The 26,247-nt window shown below is 36.7% G+C and overlaps 1 protein-coding gene and 1 long non-coding RNA gene across 4 annotated transcripts in view; one reads left to right on the top strand and one right to left on the bottom strand.

The window, feature by feature from the left end:
• KLHL1 (kelch like family member 1) overlaps positions 1-3,843 on the bottom strand; it is a 179,854-nt gene extending 176,011 nt beyond the window's left edge. Inside the window, exon 1 of the mRNA XM_015851663.2 lies at positions 3,336-3,843. Coding sequence (XP_015707149.1) covers positions 3,336-3,829 — 494 coding nt within the window. The 5' untranslated portion in view covers positions 3,830-3,843. The remainder of the gene's footprint in view (positions 1-3,335) is intronic.
• An 85-nt stretch (positions 3,844-3,928) lies between these two features.
• Positions 3,929-24,756, top strand: LOC107308073. 3 transcript variants are annotated; one of them, XR_001552627.2, is made up of 4 exons: positions 3,929-4,034; positions 4,555-4,661; positions 6,877-6,970; positions 23,982-24,756. It is a non-coding gene; the product is annotated as an uncharacterized LOC107308073 (long non-coding RNA). The 3 variants fall into 3 exon arrangements; XR_004305928.1 differs by lacking the exon at positions 23,982-24,756 and adding an exon at positions 12,488-14,325; XR_001552626.2 differs by lacking the exon at positions 23,982-24,756 and adding an exon at positions 7,876-11,643.
• Positions 24,757-26,247: the final 1,491 nt, after the last annotated feature.

The following is a 26,247-nucleotide window of genomic DNA, read 5'->3' as shown; positions in this document are numbered from 1 at the left end:
GGAGCTCCTGAGTAATTATGTCATCAAAGTGAAGGTTTGACTAGTTAAAAGCAAATAAGGCATTCTGTCACTCAATGAGCAAAGAAAGAATAAAAGTCCGTCTGCTTATTAAGTGAGTACTATTCATTTTGTGAGTTGGTTAATAGGTCATGTAGAAAAAGCTAACATGATCACAAAAAAACTCCATTACAAATACACAGGAACTGATGGCTATATAAGAAATCTTAGAACTGGTATTTTTCAAGCTTTTCTGAGTTGATTTTAAATGTTAATTGCAAATCCATTGTATAGATTTTTTTTCCTGACAGCTTTTTCTTATATAATTAACAGGATCTTTGATGAAATTTCTTATGCAGTCATTTTGAAATTTGACATGCAAGCTGTAAAACAATTTGATACGTAGGCTTTTGAGCAGTTTCAAACAACCAGTGTTTTAACACTAACTGTTCACTATAAAACATATATATATGTATATATGTATATATATATTTTAACAAATACATATGGAATGTAGAGCACTTACTTCAGTATACTGTGTCATGCATAATAATATAAGGTCTTCCTAAGGCCAGTGGAACTATCCATAAACCCCTATTTACATATGAAATATCTGTACAATTAACCCAACAGGATGTTCTTTAGAAGCATGCCAAAACAAATTAATAAAACAGAACTCAACCTTCCTATCCTATGACATAAATCCCATATTTCCCAGAATATTAAGTATTTAACTGCAAATAGCCCCAACAAGGGAGTTCTGCATATATATATTATTGGAAAAAAGAATTCCAGAACAGAATTCGGGTACTGAGCAAAGGTAACGACATAAAGCCAAAACTTCGTTGAATTTCTTCTCACATTACATACTACCAATGCCACACTCCTGGAGATATCCTGCTTACTACATTTGACATATTGTGGGTACATTTCATGTTGAATTTTCATTGTTTTCACAAAACAAAAATGCTACTTTCCCAACAGTTCAAATGTTTTAAAGTAGCTGTAAAATATGTAGTGAAAGGACCAGGGGGAACGGTTTGAAACTAAAAAGGGAGATTTAGATACTAGGAGAAAATGTTTTGCTCAGATGGTGATGAGGCACTGGAACAGGTGCACAGAGAAGCTGTGGGTATCCCATCTCTAGAGGAATTCAGAGCCAAGCTGGATGAAGCCCTGGGTGGCCTGATCTGGTGGGTGGAAGCCCTGCCCACAGTAGTGGTGTAGAACTGGATGATCTTTAATGTCCTTTCCAATCCAAGTTATTGTATGATTCTGTGATTCTATGTTCAGGACAAAATACTAAGGAGGGTATGAGCTAACAATTTTATACTCACTGTACCAGAAAAATGCAGACGTTAGTCAGAAGGCTTGCAGAGAGTTAATATTATGCCTGATGACATATCTGGTAGCATCTATCATTCGGGATTGAAGTGCAGTTATATATATACAATCATATTTCTCCATAATGAAGTATAAAAATTGGCATCATTTATAAAAAGATAAATTCTGCAAAAAAGAGCAGATGCTGAGGCACAGGAAGATTTTTGGAACACGGAATCAGGTAGGCACTGGGCAGTCAAGAACATATCAACATTTTTGCAGTATTTGATCATCTCAGAACATTCAAAACTGATATGTATAAACTTAAAGGTCTTGGAGGGAAAAACAAAACTGAAGTCTCAGACTATAAAATATCTTAAACATTTTCATATTTCAAAGTGGCATTTTCATTAATAATACAATGGCATCTACATTATTTTGACTTTTGGCAAACTTTAGTATATGACTTCAACAAGTCTAGTATCTACTGATTATTAGATGTATTGTTTCGCTAGCCATTAATGAAAAACATGTAAAAAAAAAGTCTATGAAATCACACAAGGAGTAAATCAGATATGTACTTATGTGACATGATGATTTACTGGTTACAGGTGGATGGTTGGACTGGATGATCTTGGGGGTCTTTTCCAACATTTGTGATTCTATGATTCTACAAGGGAGTTCATTCTAGAAAGTCAGCCCTTATGGACAAACCAAGTGGTGCCATCAAAACTCTATAAGCATCTGCCAGTATGTGTATCTCTGAAGACACCCAGCAGTGCACAGACGATACAATCTATACAATGGTATTGAATTTGTAGCAGTTTTTAACCTATTTTGTTCAGAAACCCTGAAGAGTGAACCTTTTATCTTACCTCTCTTCATAGTTTATCTTAATTTTTTTCTACCAAATCCTATAAGCGTCTAATGATTCCCTTCCAACCTAAGCCATTCTGATTCTTATTTAGAGAAACTTGCAGTCTTTACAGAAATTATAGCAACAGCGACCCTTTACCCAATAACATAAACTGTCATTCAACAGCTACTCCACCTTCATTTAAATGATACAGTTACTCAAAAAAGAACCCCACTGCTAACACAATTAAGAGTTTAGAGCAGAGATATTCCCCAGTTAAGAAATTTGCTCTATGAGAAAGAAAAAAAAATCAGTTCAGTTATGTTAATCTAAAAATAAATAAATAAATAATAAAAAATGCAGTTATCTCTTTATCTAAGTAAAGTCTTTGATGTTTTACTTTTCATAAGAAGTCATTGGCATAAGAATGTTAGATGCCTCTTCTCTATTTAGAAATATAAATGTACGTTTATTTTCCACAGAAGAAGCAGTAAGTGACAAGGGAGCTAGCAATAAAATTGCTTTAACCACTGGGAACTTGAGCAGTCAGAATCAAACCAATGAAGAGTTTCTCATCCTCATATGACAGTACTTCTGGAAGCTCTGTCAGAGCTACATTTCCCTCTCCTAATAACTTTAATTTCTGTTTGTGCTGGGGAGTGCGACTGAGAAGAAAGGGTTCAACATTCAAATTGATTCCATTCCATGTGAAGCTACTACAACCTGCCTGTGACTTGCCGGTTCTTAGGTCTTCTCAGGTATTACTCAGTTCACGACTCTAAAATTCTTACCTTTATTTAACACCATTTAGAGGGAGACTTCCAAGAGAGGAGACTATTTCAGCGGTCACCTGACACCTCAAAGTGCAGAACATCACCAACCTCACACTCGCATTTCGGTGAACTTCTCCGTAAGTGAGGTGACGAGAGCTGGCGGCGCAGCAGGCCACGCTCCCCCGGGACCCCAGACCCGCCCTCCCGCTTCTCTCCCACAAACCGCGGCGCCTGAAACGGAGGAGCTCTGTACCCCTGCTCCCAACGAACTTTCCTCCGCTTGCCCCGCTCCCGTAGCTCCTCCCAGCCGCACGGCAGGGGCACGGCAGGGGCACGGCCTCCCGCTGCCCCCGGCCCGCGCAGGGTGAGCCAACGCGCTTCCCTACCTGTGCCCGCCTCCGTCACCTGTTGCGGGGTCCCCGCCGTCCGTGCAGCCCCTCGGCGTTTCTTTCTGCTCCGGCGGCACCAGGGGCTTTTCGGGCTCCCGGGAGACCTCCATCCTGCCGGGAGCCGCCTCCGCCTCCTCCTCTTCTTCCTCCAGGGACTCCACATAGAAGACCGTGCGGGGCGGCGGAGGCCCCGGGCCGTGCCCCCCGCGGGGCCGGCCGCCGGCGGGCAGGAGCGTCCCGTTGGGCGGGCTGGCGGTAGTGGCCGTTGAGGAGGAGGCGGAGGAGGCGGATTTCTTCCAGAAGGCGCCGTTTCCTCTCTCCTGGCTCTTCAGCAGGCGGCTCTGGCTGGGCCCCCAGTGCTCGAAGCTGCTGTCGGGCGGCAGGCAGCCCCCCCCCGCCGGGCCGCCCGCCGGCGAGGGGTGGCTGAACAGTTTCCAGCGGAGCCGAAGGATATGCTTCACGTCGAAGTCTTTCCTGCCAGAGCCGGACATGGTGCCGAGGCGGGCGGAGAACGCGGGCTGAGGCGGGACTCACGGCGGCCGGGCAGGGCCGGGCGGCGGCGGCGGCGGCGACTGCTCCGGGCAGCGCTGCAGGGCGAGGGCTGGCAACCGCCGGCAGGAGGGAGATGCGCGCACACACCAGTGCGGAGATAGAGGGAGGATGAATGGATGGAGCGATGCACAGAGCCGAGAGGAGGTAGAGACACCCAGCACAGGGAAGAGAGAGGAAGAAATGCCCAGAGCTGACGAGAATTGCACGGTGATCAGTAGAAAGGGGTGGAGAGAGAGGCAGAAATGAGAGACACCTCTCAGGGGAGACAGACACTTGCGAGAGAAGAGCGGGTGAGATAGATTGCAAAGAAACGGTAATTTGATGAACAGAGGGGCGAGCGGAGCCGGCTGCCGGAGAGGACTGGCAGCGGCAGCCACAGCGGGAGGCAGGTGGTTCTTCCTCTGCCTCCTGGAGCTCCGTTCCCGGGCGTTGTTGGAGGAGGAGAAGTCACCTGGAAGCCGCTCTCCACCTCCCGCCTTCCCATCCCATTTCTCAGGGGAGTCCCATGCCTGCAGTTATCTGGGATAGCAAAGCCAGAGAGCTGGTGCAGGGTTAAAGCAGGGCTCCTTTATATATGCTGTATGTAGGAGGAGGGGGGTTGGGGAGAGAATCACGCCTGTGAGTCTGTCAAGGTCCTCACTGTGCAATTTTCTGTGTGTCTCAGTGCCTCTTGCCAAGCCGCCCCCTCCCCTCCATGTGACGCAGATGTGCTCTGGGGCCATCAGTGTGAATAGACACAGGGAAAGGGATGCTTCAGTCATCCTCACACAAGTAAGTCGGCAGGTCGCTAATTGTCTCTCACAACCCCTGCATCTCCCTCTCCAGCACCGGGCTATTTTAGTTTGGATTATACTATATAATAACTGGGGGAAAAATATATGGAAACAAATGCAGCAGTAGCAGTAAACACAAGAGCATGAATCACAGGAGTACAAACTTAATAGACTGCATGCTGACTGGATGAGGTTACAGGTTAACGATTTATTCTGCAGGCTCCATTCATTAGCCTCTTGGCTCAGTGTTGCAGCAGCAGTAGAAAACACAGTCTAGACAAACAGCATGTCAAACTGAAATAGTACTACACATCTGTTTCTTACCTTTTATATGTGCTCTTAATGCAGTCTGACAGTGCTAAACCCAAGGGAAGTTCCTTCACAACACAGAAATCTGTTTGGGAACATCTGCCCACATGGGATGGATGTCACAAAGTATTCTGTGCATCTGGGACATGATTGTAGAATTAAAAGCTTCATGGTGAAATGTGGGAGAAGGATACTACACTGCAAAACTGCACTACACATCATTACCTGCAAGCTTATAAATCACAGTGCATGAAAAGTTACTAGAAATAAGATAGCATACAGAATGCCTGAAATCCACATCTACCTTAGAAAGTAGTATTTTAGAAAAAAGATGTGTTGCTTGGGAAGTACTGAAAAAAAGTTTCCTCAAGGTATTCTCTGCTACAGACTGCTTCATTGATGCACTTGTGAGCTTCCAAAAGTTTGTTATACTACCTCATTATGAATTCAGGAATAAAAGTTGAAGGAACTCAACTTTTTCCTCAAGTTGGAACATTCTGACTCCTCATTAATAAAACACTATACCTTTAAAAATCCTCCAGAGAAACAGAATTCAAACATTAATTAGCACTTTTATTTCTGTTCTATTTAGTTTGTCACTGCAGCTGTACTTCTAGTTGCAAATCAATATTAGGCTTCCTGTTTTAACTTTGTTTAAGTTCTATATCGAACAGAACAAGAAATTCAGGACATAAACTCCTGGTTTCTAGGGAAGAAAAAGTTCCACTGTGCATTTTAAATATTGATTTATTCCACAACTGGACTTCAGAGTCCATAGTTTCTCAGTTTTGCTTTCAAATATTCAGTGCTAATAAATAAATAAATAAATAAACCCTTTTAAAGAAAGCAGGAGAGAATGTTTTTGTCTGAGAACTGATGTGAATGAATATGTACATATACACTGCTTGGCAGAACAATGGGAAGAAGAGCATAGAAATCTTCATCTAGAATAGGGTTAAATTTTCATCATTTCAGAAACTTCAGAAATGCACATCTTATGAAAAGGTAAGTGAAATCATCCATAATAAACACCTGGTTACTTAATGTCTGATTACAAGCTATAAGAGATGTCTAGAATATCAAATGATATTTAATACCTTTAATTCATTGGGAAAGACTTGTAGAGAATTGCCTATTTTCCGTATCCTGTTGAAATTCTCAAATAAGATTAATACTTGATTAATGTATTAACACTTCAGTTAATCATTTGATGTGAGTAGTCAATAGATTTTTATTTAGTTTCATCTAAACTGTGTTGAATAGATTTTCTTTATTCTGTTACTTAGATAAATATAAATGACAGTATGTTGTAACTTTTTTATTTTTTTTCTATATGTACTTTAGATGTCACTGAATGAACATATGACAGATCACCCAACAAAGTGATTCAGTTCTTTATCAGCTTTCCATTACAGACTAGCAAGAAAATATAATGAAAAAAAAAAAATTATTACAGATTGTTGCTTCCACTACACCAGTAACTTAAAGTCTTGTGTTATTTTTGTTAAATAGTTGAAGTCTCAGCTCTTCAGTGTATTCTGTGTACGGTTTTGTATGCATTATTAACAGTACTTGTTTTGCTCCCATTTTAGTATATATAAGCATTTTTTGCAACTAGATGATACATTAATTTAGTATATGCACCTCATTTTTCACAAGCATCTTACAGGTAATTTCAGGTATGAAAATGTATGAACATTTCGCTACAATCAAAAGAAATCTAGAAAGCTCTCTTAATCTTATTCAGAGCACATTCACAAGTATAAATAAAGTATTTTGTCAATGTACAGTGAACAGTAGCTACACCAAAAAAAGCTACACTGGAGAAGTATCTGTTGTCACTACATATACTTCATGAATAAATCGTTTTTCCTAGAAAAAAAAGATGAAACTGTTTTCCTTAGTTTTTCAGAATTTCTTATCTTCATGTTTCCCTGCAAGCGCTTTTGACATTTGCCAGTGAGGCAAAGGACATCTTCTAGACTACTGCATGACAAGGTGAACACAAATGTCTTTTAAGTTTCACTTGAAATTTCTGTTACATAATATGATTAATTCTATAGGTTATCCAGACTTAGTGTGGTAACATCTGAACTTTCTCCTCTGTCCAGGAAAAATAAAAGTGATTCTCTGTTGTAGGTCTAGGCACCTTGCTCACATACAGTACAGAGCACAAGGACTTACAACAAAAACATTAGTTTATTAGTCAGTGATGTCTTAGACTATATATAGGGGTTAACATAAACATATAATCAAATATGTGAAAATAGACATCTCTTAAGTTACTGAAGGGAAACATTTTGATATCTTAAGTTCCCATCCTTACCCATGAAGTGTATCCAAGATAATAACAGATGTGGATAAATTGTCAGGTCTGTTACTGTCAAGTCTGTTACATGCTAGAACATACTGTACTGCATTTTTGTTTTGTTTATTAAATGACATATTTCTGAACTCTTCACCTCTTTCATCTTCTCCAGAATAATAACCACACAGAGCTTGAATAACTTAAGTAACCTTGCTTGAAAGTGCTCATGGCTTTTTCTTCTTAATCTGTTTAGTTAGGCTAAGAAATAAAAGAGGATAGTTTTTAGATCTCTGGTGTATCATATTTCTGAAAGTTTCTTTTCGTGTTTCTAATGCTTTGCTAACTAATTAAATTCACTGTTACGTCTGGAAAAAAAAGAAAATAGAAAAAAAAATTAAAAAACCTGCTCATACTTTTTAGGAAAAAATGGCCTAGAGATATATATTCTTTTAATAAATGTTCCAAGCAATAAAAACAGTTCAGTCAAAAGGACTTTGTAGTCAATATCCAAGCTGGTCAAATTTGATTAACCCCCTTTTTTTCTTCTTCCCGTTAGTGGACTAATTCTTTTTTTTTTGTTTTTCATGTTTTACAGTAAGTTACTGATGTGTCCTTCCCCATACCCCAACAAGAATTGGTGGATTGGAAGTACTGATAGATTGTTGTATTATCAATTGCTCAAATAGGCAGCAGATTCTAAACAGAAGAAACTTAGTATAATGTAATCTGCTAACAATAGAGTTAAGGTTCTAAATAGTTATCTCTGTCTGCACATTCAACATGAAGTCCAAACACAAGTCTGAAGGTGATGAGTGGTGATGCTTATCATTGTGCACTAATCATTATTATGAGGGCTGCTCTGAAATCAGCATCTCCTATTTGGTTATGTTGGCCCAGAACCTCAGATGGGAGTGTTGATGGCCCTAGCTGAACTTCCTGCCAATATCCCAGTATGTTTGGTTGCCCTGTGACAAATGGCAGCAGAGGGGAAGTCTGACAAAATGGCATCTGACAAGGAACTGCATGTGAACTAAAAATGTGTCAGCTAATTCTCCCCGTGTGGAAAATACTGCACCCATTGACATTCATCAGCATTTGCTGAATGTTTGTGGAGACCAAACAATGGATGTTGGCACAGTGAGGCCGTGGATGATGTGTTTCTGCAGTGGCGACAGCAACAGTGGCATAGCTCTGTTGGTGAAGACTTTTATTAGTGTGACATGCAGGTACTTGTTCATCTGTGGTAAAAATGCATAGCTAATGGCTGTGGCTGTTGAAAAACTGTGTTTTGTAGCTGAGAATTTGCTCTATCAAATAGTGTTATTGTATCTGTTGTAGTTTCCATGAAAATAAATAGGAGGCATTACTTTCAGAGCGGCATACATAATAAGAGTAATCATGATTAATAAGAGAAAGGATAGAAAGGATGTAGCTGTCAGCAAAATAAAAGCATTAAGGGTAATTTTATGATTTAATTTTAACTTGTCATGTAGTTATAATCCAGAAGAGAGTAGATCTTGCTGAACAAAAAGCAGAAAAAGGAGAAGTTACTGTGCTTAGAATAATGATAGTAGAATGAGCAGTTTTAAAATAGTTCTCACTTGAATGTGAGAATTCTCACATGAATGAATGAGCATGTACTTCAGTTATAAAGATGCTGATTTTGTAGGTGGTTAATCATGCATTCAGGAGCAAGAAGTGTTAAAGTCTTAGAGTGTTAAAAAGTTGCTATGAAAACATACCTATAAGAATACTCAAGCTAAAGAAATTGATGGGACTGGATGTCCACCAAGAGGTCCAGATTTTCTGAAAAAAATGGGAGTATCATGCATGATAAAAACATATTGTATTACACTTATTTTTAAAACTTCTGTCATGTATAAAGCTTTATGAAATTCTGAATCAGTATAGATAATAAAAATGCAGAACTGGGTAAAGATGACAGTAATGAATACCTAAGCAATTGTGCATAATGTATCCCTATAATGCTTTGAAGTTGTTGATCTGATTTTCTTCTCAAAATACTGTAAATATTTCAACAGAAATGACTAAACCAAGGCAAGACAGCCACGCTTAGTGACTATGATTGTTTTCTAATGGAAAGAAAGAACAAAACTAGAAAAATGGTAAGCAAGAACATATAAACTCTTGTGTGTGTTTTATCCATAGTGAGTTTTCAACTGAGATTTCATTTCAGAAAATGAGTTTGTTTTCAAATAAGTTTAAAAGTTACATCATGTTATTTCACAAACTTAACAGGAGTTAGGATTGTACAGGATAGACGTCTAGCTGTGGTCACATGACCAGCTACAATCGTTTCAGAGAGTAGCAAGAATTTTCAAGGCCGTGTTGGATGAGGCTCTGGGCAGTCTGATCTAGTAGCTAGCAACTCTGCCCATGGAAGGGGGTTGGAATTAAATGATCTTTAAAGTTCCTTCTTCCCCTGCTATGGGAAGAGCTGCCAGCCACTAGATCAGTCTGCTTGTGGTTCTATGATTCTGAGTCGTTCTATGATTCTGTTTTGTTCTCTGAAGTTACTTAACTGCCCCCTTAGTAGTGCTGGGTAAAAAAAAATGATTAATTAAGTGATGATTTGAACAGACATTTTATTCTTTACCTCATGAGCCTAGACAAACACTGCAAGTTACCGTGTACTGAGGAACAGATGCTTCTTAAAGTTGTAGAAACACATTGTAAAAAAGCAATTTCTATAGTCAAAAAAATTCACTTAGGAAGAGTAAACGCTACATGATTTGTCAAGGATAAAAAAATTACAAGTAAACTATGTCTTGAAAACATAGCAGTGTAAAATAGTGGAAATAATGTTAGAATTATTTTTTTCTTACTTTTTTTTACTTCTATTACTTTTAGTGGCTTTAAGACATTGTCCTTCAAGTGAAATCAAAAATATTGAGGTTCTTCAATTCCAAAATTAGTTCCCATAGTTTCTCTGTGATAATTATCACTTTAGTGAGGGATGCCTAGTTTGTGCATGCCTACAAACAATTCCCTAGTGCAGGTTTAACAGAGCTTGCACCTTTGCGCTTCTATGTCTTACTCCACCATTTGGAAGTCATTTGTCTGTACCATTTGTTAATCCACATGGAAGTTCTTACTGTCAATTATATGTGATAGCATTTCAGTATCTTTGTAAAATTAGTACATAATCTTTATTTCAATCTTGCATGTTTGATATTGCATCTGTGCGCCATCAACTGAAATTCTGGTGATACAAACAAAATGTTTTTTTCTTAGCTAGCTTCAGGAAATGGCTGTATATTTTTCTTTGACTCTGAACTCTAAGAAGGGACTTGCTTTCATGTTCTGTTCAAAAAAGGTGCAGTTCCTGCTGATCATTTATTTAACATCTATTTACAATCTGAAGTAAAAACTTCTGAAATTACATATTAGAATATAACAATAATAAAGTTTGAAAATAGAATAAAAAGTGAAAAATAAATTAATAATAATAATCATTAGAGTTTACCACTACACATGTATCAATAAATTAATTTAGAATTAACTAGATTAAACAGAGCCAATGGATGTGGCATAAGATGGCCAATACTGTTAAGGCATTATCACATATACTGAAACGCTGAAATGTTTTTTGCAGACTATAATTCTCAGAAACTAGTGCAGGAATTAGCATAGGAAACACACTCAAAAGGCACTTTAGATATAGTCAGAGTTTTAGAGTGTAAGAGCAGTTAGCCATATGGAGGTAAATTGTGCCGTGCTTCTTGGCCTGAGTCCCAGAGACTGAGCAGAGCAGAAAACAGGCATTGGGAGATTTTATTTACTGTTTTAGATGTGACCTTATGATACTTACATTTCTGCTTAAAGGTTCCTGTGAAGTAAAGAAGAAAAATACGTTTTCATGGGTTTTCACCCTTGAGAACCTTTCAGCATTTGACAGAAAATGAACGATTTCTAGAGTTCTCTTAAGAAATTCGGTAAGAATAAAAGCAAATTTGTAAAGCTGTATCATCAGGGAAGTTGTCTTTTGAGCAACTTTCCAAGCTGGTATGGCTTTCAAGGTGCGGGCGTCTGAATAATCAACAGTCTTAATGTCAGAAGATACTGGGATGTAATGTGAATTCAACAGTCACTGAATACAAAATGAAGAAGTTGATTGGTTGAGCTAAATAACAAACAGGATTTCTGATATTTACCCACAACTGATACTAGTTATTTTATAATGTTTCTCTGTGCTTATTTTATTTTTAAATTAATGTTTCTTTTTATAAATCTGATTCATAAACATGGCGTTATTTTACTTTTCAGAATCTTGTCCGATAGTATTATATGCCTTCCATATGGCTTTAAGTCAGAGTAGAAAAGTAGATATGTAGAAAGTAAAGAAAATGAATATTGAAAGAAGAAAATATGAGTATATTGATAGTTTCATTTTGAGGAATAAATGGTTTATAGAATACAGTTGTTCAGAAAAATACTTTCGGTCAAAAATATGGTAGCCTTATATTAGCATACTGACGTTTCAATATTTCAGAAATAAAGTACAAAATTCTGTCATCTGAGTGTTATTGTTCTATGTATTTCTAAATGAATATTTTCCTTCTACAGCCTAAAGTTAATGTGAAAAATCTTGAAGTACAGAGCAGAAGTTAACTTCTTTCAATGTAAACAAATACATTTTTACTTTCTTTTCAGTCGAAAGGTGTAAGCAAAATTATGTTATTGTGCTGTATCAAGAAAAGCCATTAGAAATACGTCTACATTTCGGTTGCACAGAATTACTTAAGGAATAAATCATATTGCTCTGGAAATGTGTGTTTGAAAACATACATTAAATGTTATATGATGTTTGTGATGTCTCCTCACTTTCTCACTGTATCATAGTCTCATTGTCCATTGCAGGCGTTTTCCTGTCTGTATCACTTTTAGTCAATGGATATGTGCACTTCTTAGCAGAGAAGCATTTGGCTGTTTTCAAGTCATTTAAGAATTGTGTTCTCACAGAGGTCTCTTCCTTTGCATGGAATGTTATTTGGCATCAGATGATGCTGCCTTACACTTCACTTATTTTCTGTTGCAGTAGATGGCATTGTAGACTGTGCAAAGTTATATATTTCCAGTTTAGGAAGTTAAGTTTTTGCCACACAAAAATTTCTACCTGCAACTTGTATTTTTGTACCAAGTGACATATTATGGTAGAAGTATTAGTATAAATTCTTACATTTCAGATCTGCAGATAGACCCTCTATTCTTGAGACATGATGGATACTCAGGCTGCTCCTGACTTTGTGATTAAATAGAGGAACATTTATTTATGGGAAATCATCAAGAAATTCATACATAGCAGTGCTGAATCTCTGTATGCTACTTTGATTTATAAGAATCTGTTAATGACAGTGAAGTCTTTATTTGCAATGCATCTCATTGTGCTGCATCTTTGGAATACCACAATCAAATAACTTTTTCAGACTTTGGGGATAAGTTACAATATTTCCTTTAGAAATAAGTTGTTTCTTTAAGGAAATAATTATTTCTGTTGCCCTTCCTCTTGAAAAGTAAAGTCTTGTATTTGTAATTATATTTACATGTGATATTTCATCTGTTCATATCCTGTGTCCTACCAAGTTAAAAAAAAAAAAAAAAAAAAGCCACTCTAGGTGACAGATGATCACCAAAAATCCCTTCCAATAAAATCCATTCTGTGACTCTGTGATTCTTGTGTGCATGTTTTTTATCCCCATTTTAATTAGTTTTAATTCAAACTAGGTTATTGTAATTTCTTTAATGCTTTTGAATGCATTACCTTGTAGTATAGTGTGGTTTCACATAGTTACAGTTATTCTTGTATGCTGAATGGCTTTCCTACTATGATTTCTCTAATTTTACCTTATTAACTGCATTACATTTTTAACCCTTTGGCCAAAATCCTTTATCATGGGATAATGTCATCAATTTCAGTGTCACGAGACCACAATTTCTGTCATAGTGAATATGTTTAACTTCACGCTTTGATATAATTGGTAATCACTTATAATCTGTACATAAATGTTACTGTAGAATTGGGAAATAGAGATGAATCTCAAACATTTCTTAATCTATTTTCTCCTGACATCTGAATCAACTGTAAATGTTTTTGACAAATGCTTTTTTGCTTTTTTTTTAAAAAAAAAAAAATGCTTATGATAGAAAGTTACAATTTCCCTAAATAATTTGTTGCAATAATTTTTATTAGTTACAACAGTTGTGAATTAAATCAGTATGTAAGATGGAGAAATGCTGCCTAAGTCTGATAGTTGGATTGCAGCTGTGTATAACTAATGATTAGGTATGAGTAACAAAGGCAGTGATTAGGCTTCTGCAATGGCTAGGGTCGATGCAGGTGTACATCTATAGATACCTAGATGGCTAGCAGGTCCACCTGTCCAGTAGGAGTGCAGTATCTTTAGACATGCTTGAATTCCATTATAAAGAAACCTACAAAACACTGGAATCTGATGATTTAAAGGTGAGGCCTTTGACTGAAGTAAGCTCTAATTGATAGAATCACGCTTATCAACTTTTTGATTTATAATATTATTTGTGATAAAACTGTGTATACTCAATTTGACAATTAGCCTGTACTTTTTAAATTGAGACAACAGCAATCTTTCATATTCATTCTAGCTACCAGGTTGTTACTGATAGTTGTTTTGCATTGTTTTTGGTTTTGAAAGATTTGAATTTTCATGTAGTTTCTGAAACTTATGCCTGTTTGAAGTGCACTGCCAACTGAATGATGTATTCTGTTTTCTGTACAATTGGACTTGATGATCTCTGAAGATTCATTCCAGTTGTTCTGTCCTATCATGTCATGCATGAGGAAGTTGAAAATGTTAAGGAAGTTACTGTGCAGACTTTGCCTATGCTATGGGTCTGTGTTTTTTCAACTATATGGAAGTCAGTATATAGTTGACACTCATTAACGTAAAAATGAAAAATGGAAAAAAAAGAAAAAAAAAAAAAGACTACATTCGGATATCCTTGTTTTAGCAGGTTTTTGACTGGCATCAAGTATATTGTAGATGTCCTGAGCAATTAAAAGAATTAAATAAAATACATGAAACTCCATATTTTCACCTTTCTATGTATGAAAGTTACAATAAGTTTCATGGGTTTTTTTTGTTTTTTTTTTTTTGAAAACTGTTATTTAGATGACTAAATACATAGCTAGATAGCTGTAGATAGTTACAGCCAATGAGCTACCATGCTAAGTATCAGTGTGTTTGCCTTCTCTAGTGACTGATCCCTGATGAGTGTGATCTCTGGAGCAATGATCCTTCTGAATTAACACCAGTCAGTAGAAATTTTTTATTCACGAGTATTTATGTTAGTACCTTTAGAGGTACCTACCTATTAGCATTCCCAAGAGACTTCCAGAAAATGTGGGAATTAAATGTGTTCCCATTCACAAATAATCTAAGAATTAATCATAAATTTAAACAATTTAAGTAGACTGTATGTCAGTCTTTAATGAACTGGCTCACATACCTTTTAATAATTAATAAAATGTGCATCAAAATCAAATAAGACTTTCAGATATTATTTACATTTTGTTGAACACAACTTATCTATGGCAATAGAAAAAATGTATTATTCATACAAATTCTTCATAGTACTTTATACAAGGGATGTTCTGAAAGCAGTATCTCCTATTTTATGATGTTTGCTCACGATAACAGAGGTTAGTGTTGGTGCTATGACAGTAGACTTCCCAACAATACTCCGTTATATTTTGTTGCCATACGACAAATGGCAGCAGAGGGGCAGTCTGACAAGATGTCTGACATGGAAGTGCGTATGAAACAGAGGAGTATCGCTGAATTTCTCGATGTGGAAAAAGAAAAAGAAAAGAAAAAAAAAGAAGCATCCATTGACATTCACTGATGTTTTCTTCACATTTATGGAGATCAAACAATGAATGTGAGCACAGTGAGGAGGAGGTGGGTGTTGCATTTTAGCAATGGTGACAGCCAACAGTTGATCGCCTTTGCTAGCACTGAGTTTTATGAGCATGGCATGCAGGCTTGTGTTCATTTTTGGGGAAAATGCATAGCTAATTGTGGTGACTGATGAAAAATAATGTTTTCTAGCTGAGAATTTTCTCTAACCAGTACTGTTATTGTGCTATTCATATCTGTTGTAGTTTTCATGGAAATAAATAGGAGACATTACTTTCAGAGTGTCCTATGTAAGCATAGAAAAACTTGTAGAAGCTGGAAAATATGGGAACTTTCATTTTATTAAATCCACTTTTAATTGTTTCTAGTTGAGAAAAGAAATTGTAAGTATTTGAGTAGAACTAGTTCTAGTACTTTCTTAGATAAGTGAAATAAAGTGGCTCAGATCTCAGGCAATTTCTTTTTCCAGTACTTTACTCCATCTAGTACATATGCACTGTTTTGGTTTTTTTATATCCTTTTGCCTGTTTCATATCTCCACCTGTTTGGCAGTAAACAAAGAAGTATCTTGATACTAATTGTTACTTGTGCTTGGAGGAATTCTGAACCATGAATAGTAGTACCTTTTTCAAATAATTTAAGAGAACTATTAATCTGACCTCTGAACCAATAAAGATTCATATCGCTGTTTTCAGCGTGTTCCTCTTTCTTACGCTGACTTATATCAACAACTGAAATGCTAAAATCTGAGTTGCATGAATTAACATAACAAGATTTGTGTCAAAATGTTATTGTTAAACATCCAAACAACTCTTAATTACTTTTTTTTTTTCTTTTTTTTTTTTCTTTTTTCCCTGTTGGTCCCAGTTTTGCTTTGTCTTTAACCAAACTGGATATTTCTACTACCATTCCGTGTGTAACCTTGCAGGTTATTATTGATGTGGCTGTCTAGTCACTGCTGGCCTATATACTGCCATCCCAAAGGTCCCCAGTACTCCTTCCAATTACCTGTGAAGCTCAGCCACATCTCAGATAACTCTGCCTTAACCACCTGTACACACTTTCCATGCCTCATGGTGCTGTCTCTAATTTATGTCATCACACTGTTACTTGTCACATCCAACAATTTTTCATGTCATGTCATGTCCTGCTCAGTTAACCTAATCTCAGGGAAGGGTCCAGCCAGCAGACTTGTCATTGTCTTGCAGTCCTAAGATTCTGAGTTTTACATAACTTCAGAGCTATTTATAGACAACCTTCATTCTACCAGCACTTGTTTTAAGTACAGACGTATTATTATATTTTTAACACAGATAACTGGGAGGACTGAAATGTCAGTGATAAAAAGAGATTAAATGCTCATCACTGTTGTGCACCTCTTCCTGCTTTATCTGTAGTCAGCAAACTTTTATAGTAACGCCACTTGTAATATTTCATATTGAGAGACTTACTTAGATAACTATTATATCACTCTATTTTTTATTCCTTTTATCAAATAAATCAAAAGAATTACTTTATATATATATATTCTGTATCTGGTGCATCGGTATAATCATCCGTCATGTTCTGCTTGTTGCTTGTTTCTTTATGAAGTGTGACATCATCATCTCACTAAAACTTACCCATACTTAAGAAGCGTACTTGAGTATCTATCTTGTTAAAAAAAAAAGCAAAACAAAAGAAAAAAAAGAGGTGTCATGGTTTTATGATTTTTGTTTATTGGTATTCCACATCATAACATCATGTAGGGCACTAGGAGTTAAAATGTTAATGCTCTAGTTCTGGGCATCTATCTGGAAGAGAAGAACTACATTCCCCAGGGGGCTTTGCGGTCAGAGAGGAGATATAACCCCTGGCAAGGTCACCTGATGTCCCTTTTTTCCTTCAGCTCTCCTCCCGAGAACTTGCAATTAATACCTATATTTTAGCTGTTCACTATGCTTTTCATTTGTTTCTGAAACAAAACATAGCTAAAATATAGTTGCAAATTCAATTACCATAATTTGTATACTAAATTAAAAAAAAATAAATAAATTTAAAAACGTGTGGAAGTAACACATTGGTGAACCCGATACACACGTTGCTCCAGACTTGATCCTCCTGTGAATGTGTTTTAATTGCAGGGAAATTTTTGGGGCTTGCTGACCATGCATGGCGCATAGACTGTGGCCTCTGCTTCCTGTGCAGTCAGGAACTTTGATCCTTGGATTTTGGATGTTAAGATCCATCTTTCACTATATTGCTGTGGGCAGAAGAATTAGAATCATAGAATCACTCAGGTTGGAAAAGACCTTAAAGATCATCAAGTCCAATCTCAATCAGTTTGGTAAGACCATAAGACTAAGTAGGCATTGTGTTAAATGAGGTGGGATTTCCCTCCACACTTAACATTACTTGCATTTACCCTTTATTTATTTATTTATTTATTTATTTATCTATTTCTTTTTAATATATGGTATAACAGTTTTAGTATAAATACTAAATTTTAAATTACAGTCAATAGTATTCCTGGGCACCATTCAATTGCATCAGAGTTGAAAGAGATCTAGCAGACGTGACACAGGATCTGTGCCTTAGTCAGGTGACAACTGCTTGGAATATCTGAAGACATCTGCCTTCTGTAGCACTATATTTAAAAAAAAAAAAAAGCAAGAAAGCAAGAAAGCAAGAAAGCAAGAAAGAAAGAAAGAAAGAAAGAAAGAAAGAAAGAAAGAAAGAAAGAAAGAAAGAAAGAAAGAAAGAAAGGAAGGAAAAAAAAAGAAAAAAAAAAAGAAAAGAGTTATTTAATTACCTATTTGTATTATTTTAGATAATACGATAATACTAGATTATTCTTGACGTAGTGCATTCAACTTCTGGAGATGGGGAAGAGTTAGGAAAAAAGTAAAAAAAAGAAAAAAAGAGTGACAAATGAAGAAACTGGATTTGGTTTTGTTCCTTTTGTTATTCTAAAGGCTTATATTGGTCTTGATGAATTTTTAGAACTGTTACTCTGGCAAGGTAGTAGAAGAAAATGGAAGAACAAAAGATGTCAAAAGACTTTAGGGAAGAGAAGGAACCTTTTCATAAAATATTAGAGTCGGTTGTGAGTTTACTGATGAAGATTTATGGAATGCTATTTTTAATTACATTTTGAAAGTATAGGTAAACCTACAGAAATTTTTGACCAGACCCATAATCTTTTAAAATGTAGTGATTTTAAATGTAAAAGATCTACAATTATTATTATGTTTTAGTTCTTATTTAAACAGCCTGAAGAATTACTCTGCCTGTATACAAATTCAATTAATAAAATAACATATAATAACATTACTGTTTTATGTCACACATCACAACCACTAAAGATGGTTTATCCAGAGTCATCCATATGAGAACTCAGAATATGCAAAAATCTTTTTTAATGAAGTCATCTGTATAAGTCATATTTATTAGGTCTCTGTTTAGGGAAGTAAACATAGGTTGAAAATTTTTATTCTTTGATTGCTTGCTTATTAGACAAAAGCAATTAAAGCTATGTACTCAAAAAGATGTCAATCTGATTTCAGGAAATAAACTAGGATAATTATGATAAAAGTGAAATGTATTGTAGGCTCGAATTTTATCATATGACATAATTCCTTCAGGTGAATTACTCATTTTGAAATGATAAAGTTTACTATTTAGAAGCACTGTTATAATAAACACTTTCAGTAAGATTTACTTGCTCCACTAACAGTATGGAATTAGTTCTAGAAATGAATTTAGATGCTGTATTTGTTGCAGTACCTAATTTGTAAGCCTATTTTTCAGATATGTTTGTTGTAGACTGAAATCCTAGCCATTTCTGTTAGACTTCTAGTTTCCTAAACAAGGTTATTTATTTGAGATTGACAAAGATTAGAATGTTGAGTGAGAAGCCAATTAGACAGGCAATAGCAAGAAATATCTATTCAGTGCAATTACACTCAGACAGTACTGATCTCTAGGGAGGCTGCTTTCTCCATTCACAATTAACAGTCCTCATTTTTAATATGTAGACCATAACAAGTATNCCCTCCCCCATCCCATCATCCCATGTCTCCAGGAAGAGCAGGATTTAAAATATTTGTTTTTCTTCATAGAAAGATAAAAGCATTCATAAGCTACTGGATCAATATCTACTTTCTCCATCTATGCAGTACATCATTCCTTTAGAGTTTCTTAATTTGCTGGTATAAACTGAAGAGTTATGGAGATGTAGTTCTCTGTCTGCACCCAAAAGTGTCTTTAAAAATTACTCGTGTTTATTCCTTTGCAATACAAGTTTCCATGCAGTTTCAGAAAAAAAAAAAATGATTGCTTGCTTTTGATGGGAATTCATCTGATACATTCCTGTGAGGTAATTTGTTCTTGTTTATTTATATGTGTCATAGCTACTAATACTACAGTCACTTAATTACAGGCAGAACTTTTGCAGAGCTCTTTTGAGAAAGAATTTTGCTATAAGAACTGTTTTCTTGTGTCAGTTGAACAGATACAAATATATAAAGTTAAGTAATTTAAAGAAACTTAATTTCTATAAGAAGACCGGAGACTTTAACTTTGAATGGAGGACTTTATGAGATATAATTTTGGCCTGTGTTGATACAGCAGAGAGCAAGAAAAACATTTAGAACTATCTTCTAATCTCACAACTGTGCTTGGCTCCCTCTCAAATGTAGTATGTTCAGTATTTCATGACTTTTCCTGCATGTTTTCAGCCTCCCAGGAATTACCTGCAAATTGTTCTTTCAGCTATTATAACTTTTCACTTGGAGGTTTTGTATTATGTTTTCCAGACCATATTTACATACTAAAAATAATTACAACTGTCTTCTAAAACTTTGTAATTTTAAGTGTAATTTTTTGTAATTTTAAGTGTAATTTTAAGTAATTTTTAATTCTTACGGATTTTTTTGTTCCTCAGTTACTGAAAAGTTGTGGGTCTTTCTTATTTATTTGTATGTTTATTTAATTTGGGTGCTACTAATATCTGTTTCTGAGATAACTTTCATGTTAATTCCTACTTGCAAAACAACATAATATTGATTACTTGCGTTACACGGAAGCTACTAACTTCTGAAATTATTAACCTCTGACATGAATGAGAAATAAATGTAAATGCTTTATTTCTAAGGACACTGTAAGTTCACATGTTGAGCTTAATAGCTCATTACGTAAGGAGCAGTGGGCTATTTTTTCTTGCTAAGAACTACACATAAGTAGATACAATTTGAAACATGACAAAATTAATCCCCATCATAAATCACTGCTCTATTGCAATATTACAAGAGAATATCTCAACTCCCTATTCCTACAATAATTAACATCGAGTAAAACAGTGCAGGATACATAAATAATAAGCCTTCCAAGATACAAGTGACTCAAAAGGAAAAAAGAAGCTCAGATAAAGGAGCTGGCTGACTAACTTGATCATATAATTACAGTACATGGGTAGTTTATAATAAGATTAATAAAATTTGACAACTGTTATGTTTTTGGTGGCATTACTGGTTCTGCAAATGCCATATGTTCATTGGATTTTATACTGTGTTGTGCTTAATAGTGTACTTGTAAGTATAAACAGCATTTGTTTATTGTAATTAATCCTTAATAAATGAGTTTCTACACCAGATTACAATTAGATCACCTTAATTAAGTAAATATCTTTTCTCAGCATTACAATAGCAGAAGTAAGACTCTTGTAATGTTCTCACACGTTCATATTTTGTGATACTGAATACAATTTAATTATGCTTCTCTAAGTCCTATTTGAGAGTTATCTACACTGTACCCTATTGGATGCAGTGCTAACATATAAATTTAACTTTTCTAAGCTGATACACAGGTCCATGAATCTCAGCCGGAAATAACTTTACAGAGGCCTTCTCCAAACAATAAAAGTTGGATGAATAACTGTATTACCCAACCTGAAACAATCTCTGCCTCTGAAATGTAATTACAAGCAAGATGCAATAGATAACTTTAGAGTCAAAATTTGGACTTGGTAAATCTGACTTTGCTAACATCCAGTGTTTGTCATGCAATGGCAATGGCAATGCAAATCACAGGATCATAGAATGTCTTAGAATCGTAGTATCACCAAGGTTGGAAAAGACCTAAGAGATCATCAGGTCCAACCGTTCACCTATTACCAATAGCTCCCACTAAACCATGTCCCTCAACACAATATCCAGTCGCTCCTTGAACACACTCAGGGTTGGTGACCCCACCACCTCCCTGGGAAGTCCATTCCAGTGCCTCACCACCTTTTCTGAGAAGTAATATTTCCTAATGTCCAGCCTGAATCTCCCCTGGCGCAGCTTGAAACCATTCCCTCTAGTCCTATCACTAATGACTAATGACATGAGAAAAGAGGCCAACCCCCAGCTCACTACAACCTCCTTTCAGGAAGTTATAGAGAACAATAAGGTCTCCCCTGAGCCTCCTCTTCTCCAGGCTGAACATTCCCAGCTCCTTCAGCCTGTGCTCCAGACCCCTCACCAGCTTTGTTGCCCTTCTTTGAACACGTTCCAATGCCTCAGTGTCTTTTTTGCAGTGAGGGGCCACAAACTGGAAACAGAATTCGAGTTGTGGCCTCACCAGTGCTGAGTACAGGGGGACAATCACCTCTGTTCCTGCTAGTAACACTGTTTTTGATGCAAGCCAGGATGCCCTTGGCCTTCTGGGCCACCTGGGCACACTGTCGGTTCATGTTCAGCCCCAGGTCCATTTCCTCCACACAGTCTCCCAGCCACTCCGCCCCAAGCCTGTAGTGTTGACCTGGGTTGTTGTAGCCGAAGTGCAGGACTCATCATTTGGTCTTGTTGAACCTCATCCCATTGGCTTCAGCCCAGCTCTCCAGCCTGTCCATATCCCTCTGTAGGGCGTCGCTACCCCCAGGCAGAACCACACTCCCAACTAATTAGGTGTCATTTGCAAGCTTACTGAGGGTGCACAGTTTGTTCTTGGTTAAGCTGTGCTGTCTCGGTTCACCTACTCATCCTTTTTAAACCTTAATATCTCTTCCAGGCCGATCTGTTCCATGATCTTCCCAGGCATAAACATGCGGCTCCTTGGGTCTTCCTTTTTTCTTTTTCTTAAAAGTGGAAGTATTGTTTCCCTTTTTTCAGTCACCAGAGACCTCACCTAACAGCCACAGTTTTTCCAATATAACGGAGAGTGGCTTGGCAACCACATCAGCCAGTTCCTCCAGAACCTTGAGATGTGTATTGCTGGCCCCATAGGTTTGTGTACATTTAGTCATATAAAGTCTCAGACTTGCTCCACTCTTACACTGTGAAGGATTTTTCTCCTCTGACCCCAGCTTGGAACCTGAGGTACAAGAGGGATAGGAAGCCTAACTGGTAATGAAGATTCATGCACATAATTCGTTAAGTACCTTAGCTTTCTCCATGTCTGAGTAGACCAGTTCTTCCTTTTCATTTGTCAGAGGGGGCTGTAATCTCCTTTGCCTGTCTCTTCTGCCCAGTATGTCTAAAGAAACTCTTGTTTTTCACATCCCTTTCCAAGTTTAATTCCACCTGTGCCTTGGCTTTCCTGATTTCCTATTCTGAGGAATGGAGAGCTCCAATGCTCTCAGAAAGGCATCCTTGAAGTGCTGCCAGCTCTGTTCTGTTCCTTTGTCCCTAAGGACAGTTTCCCAGGGGATCTCATCCAGTAATTCCTTAAAAAGCCTTCAGTTTGCTCTCCTGAAGTTCAGGGTCCTGACTCTTGTCAGGTCCACATTCGTCAAATCATGAACTTGAACAGGGCATAGTCACTTCAGCTCAGGCTGCCTCCAGTCTTTACCTCTTTCATGATCACCTCATTATTGGTGAGCACCAGGTCCAGCAGCAATTTGCCTCTGATCTGTCCATCTAATATGTGAACCAGAAAGTTATCAATGGACTCCATGAGACTCCTGGGTTGCTTGTATCTCACCATGATGTTTTCCCAGCAGAAATCCAGGAGGGTGAAATCCTCCATCAGGATGAGAGGCTATAAACACGATGCCTCTCGCAGCTGAAACAAGAAGGCTTCATTGACAGACATCCCTTGATCAGGCAGCCTGTAGTAGACCCTGACCACCAGATGTTCTTTATTGGTCCAGTCCCTGATTTTAACAACAGGCTCTCAACCTGTAAATGACTGTTTCTCAGGGGCAGATCTTCACAGTCTAGCCACCTGTTAACACAGAGGGCAGCTCCCTCATTCCTCCAACCTTACCTTTTCCTTCTAAAAAGCTCATAGCCCTCAAACATGGTGTTTCAGTTATGTAAATCATCTCACCATCATTCTGAGATAGCTCTAAGATTATAGCTTTCAAATTGTATCACAGTTTCCAATTTCTCCTGCTTATTTCCTATGCTGTGTGTGCTGGAAGAGGTGCTTCAGTTGTGCTTCTACCCGTATTACCTTCTTGGGGAAATATGTAAAGCCTATAAAGCCCATCCCTCTTTGACTTTAAAAGTCACTGGTATCACTTTGTTTGGATTATGTATATGTATCTAGGGAGTCTCATTCTGATCTGCCTGCATAACCAGAGTCTTGAACCTAGATCCCACATTCTGAATACACTGCCTCTACCTATGACTTTTGAGTGGATGTATAGAAGTCTTAAATAACAACAAGCAAACTTTATTGCCATATAAGTCCCTCATAAATAATTTTCCTTGTCATAAACTTTATCAGTAAAACATTAGTTAAGTAATCCACTGTAATAGTGCAGTAGTTGAAATGCTGAAAGAAACTGAAAAAAAATCCCACTTTTTTTTTTCTTCAACAGGGACAAAATTCCAGCTTGCAGAAGATACAGGAGTTGTGGTACATTCCCTCACACAGGATTGTTTTTTCTATATTGTATAGCAACATTGTTTCAAAAGGAAGAACTAAGAAAATTAAATTATCTGCTCCAAGCCAGCATCTCTTTGTGTAAAGCATTGTCCTGGGAAATCCAGAATGCTTAACTTACCCTGTCAGTGTAAGGTGTGCATTAAAGTATTTGACAGCCTGGAAAATTCCTCTGGCCATAAGGAAATAATACAAAATACAAACAAGACATCAGTTTGTCTTCCTGTGTTTATTCCTTAAAATAATAAATAGATAAATAAATAAATCACTAGTCTTGCCAATGCCCTGGAAATAACAATGTAAGCATACCTTTTATAAGGTCTGAAGGATACATCTACCAACAGATTATCAGGTGTTCACATCAAAGCACTCCTGGGGAAATTCAGAGCTAGTGAGGCACTTAGTCATTTTAGATTATTTACTCAATAGTATTTGTGAATCAAAAAGAGTTGTACCTACAAGATCAGCTACATACTTTTTATCAATTTATTAGTCTGTAGTAAAGTTGAGTATGATATGTTTCCTTACATGTGCCACATAAATCATACTTGAAAACTGACACAAGTGAATGAAAACTGTAAACCCAAAAGAAGAAAGGAACCAATAAATAGCAAGGTGGAGAACATACTGTGACATATTCTACTATCCATTTCAAGTGTTTAAAAGAGCTTATGTTCAAGACTTTTCTGTGATTATACCCTGATACGAGTTTCTACTGCCTGGAAATTAGAAAAGATCTTTTATGGTTAAATGTTTCCATACATTAAGATACTACTTCCTTATTTGTATATTTCTATGGACAAAGGATAGAAGTTTTGGTTAGAAATAATTTGTTATGGTAAATGCAAACTTTGAAAATAAATAAATAAATATTTAAAAAAAAAAAAGAAAAAAAGACAGAAAGATCATGACATCTAATCATTGCCCACCCCTTTATAAGGCCATGTTACAATTTATTTAAACTCCAAATCTGACAGAACCACAAAAACAAATCCAACAGAACCAGCAAAAAGGTCAAAGAAATATATGGAAAATGTAGATTTCTCAGACGCAGCTAAGATCTCCTTCTAAGTGTAGCACTCTTTGGACTGTCTGTACGTTCAACTCCAAAATCCCAGGGGTCAGCCTCGGGTCTCTCCTGAGGCTCTTTGCCACAAACTCCAAGTAGGACCTTTCTCTCCAGCAGCAGTGTAGAGATGTTCTTTGCATCCTGTCCCATCTGTACTGGCCCCAGGGCCATGGCACAGGCTATCTCCTGTTTAATCTGTTCAAAAGCCTGCTGCTGCTCAGGTCCCCATATAAAATCATTCTTCTCCACTGTCACCTGAAAGAGGGGGCTAAAAATGATAGGAAGAACAAAAAACTTAAAACAAAACAAAAAACAAAATTAATGGATTCCAGTGACTTTATTTGTGAGTGTTCATACATAATTTTTTTTTTTTTTTTTTTAGAAATAGTATGTTTTACAAATAATCATTTATATTCTTATTGTACAGTTGCATGACTGGATCTTGTTCTGCCTAATGCACATATTTTCCCAGGCTTCATTCAGTTACACTGATTTCTAAGCATTTGTCAAGTACTCTGCTTTAGTTTAAATCTTTCAACTCTTAATGAATTTTCATATCCTTCTTGACAGTTCTTAAAAGGAAATTTCCATTTCTGTATATAGTGTTTTTCATCTAACAAGTGTGGATTTTGATAATTAAGAGTAGATGCATTACTGAAAACAGTTTAAAAAAAAAAAAAAAAAAAAGTTATCTTGATAGAATAGCCCCTCGTGTTTTACTTCATTAATATTAATAGAATTAATAATTTTCTATTAATAGTAGGCCAGTGTGCATTGCAATGAAAATCTGGCAGCTTTCTTAAATTTTTCAGGACCATATCCAGTTATGCTGGCTAAGGATCTAACTGAATCCTTTTTTTTTTGTTTGTTTGTTTTGTTTTGCTTTACTGTATCACTTTTGTAACCATGTTGCTCTTATACATTTATTTTAAATACCATTAATGACTAAGTCAGGAATATATCTTTGACTCTGTGAGTTTCTTCTAGGTTTTCTATTCTTTTCAGCTTTCCAGAATCATAGAATCATAGAATAATAAAATGGCTTTTGGTTGGAAGGGAGCTCAAGGATTATCATGTTTCAACACCCCTGACACAGGCAGGATTGTCAGCCACTCAGTCAAATACTAGATTG

Source organism: Coturnix japonica, chromosome 1 (assembly GCF_001577835.2).
Source record: "Coturnix japonica isolate 7356 chromosome 1, Coturnix japonica 2.1, whole genome shotgun sequence".
NCBI classification, from domain to species: domain Eukaryota; kingdom Metazoa; phylum Chordata; class Aves; order Galliformes; family Phasianidae; genus Coturnix; species Coturnix japonica.
Note: the sequence above shows the minus strand (reverse complement) of the source record. Positions and strands in the feature narration are given on the sequence as shown.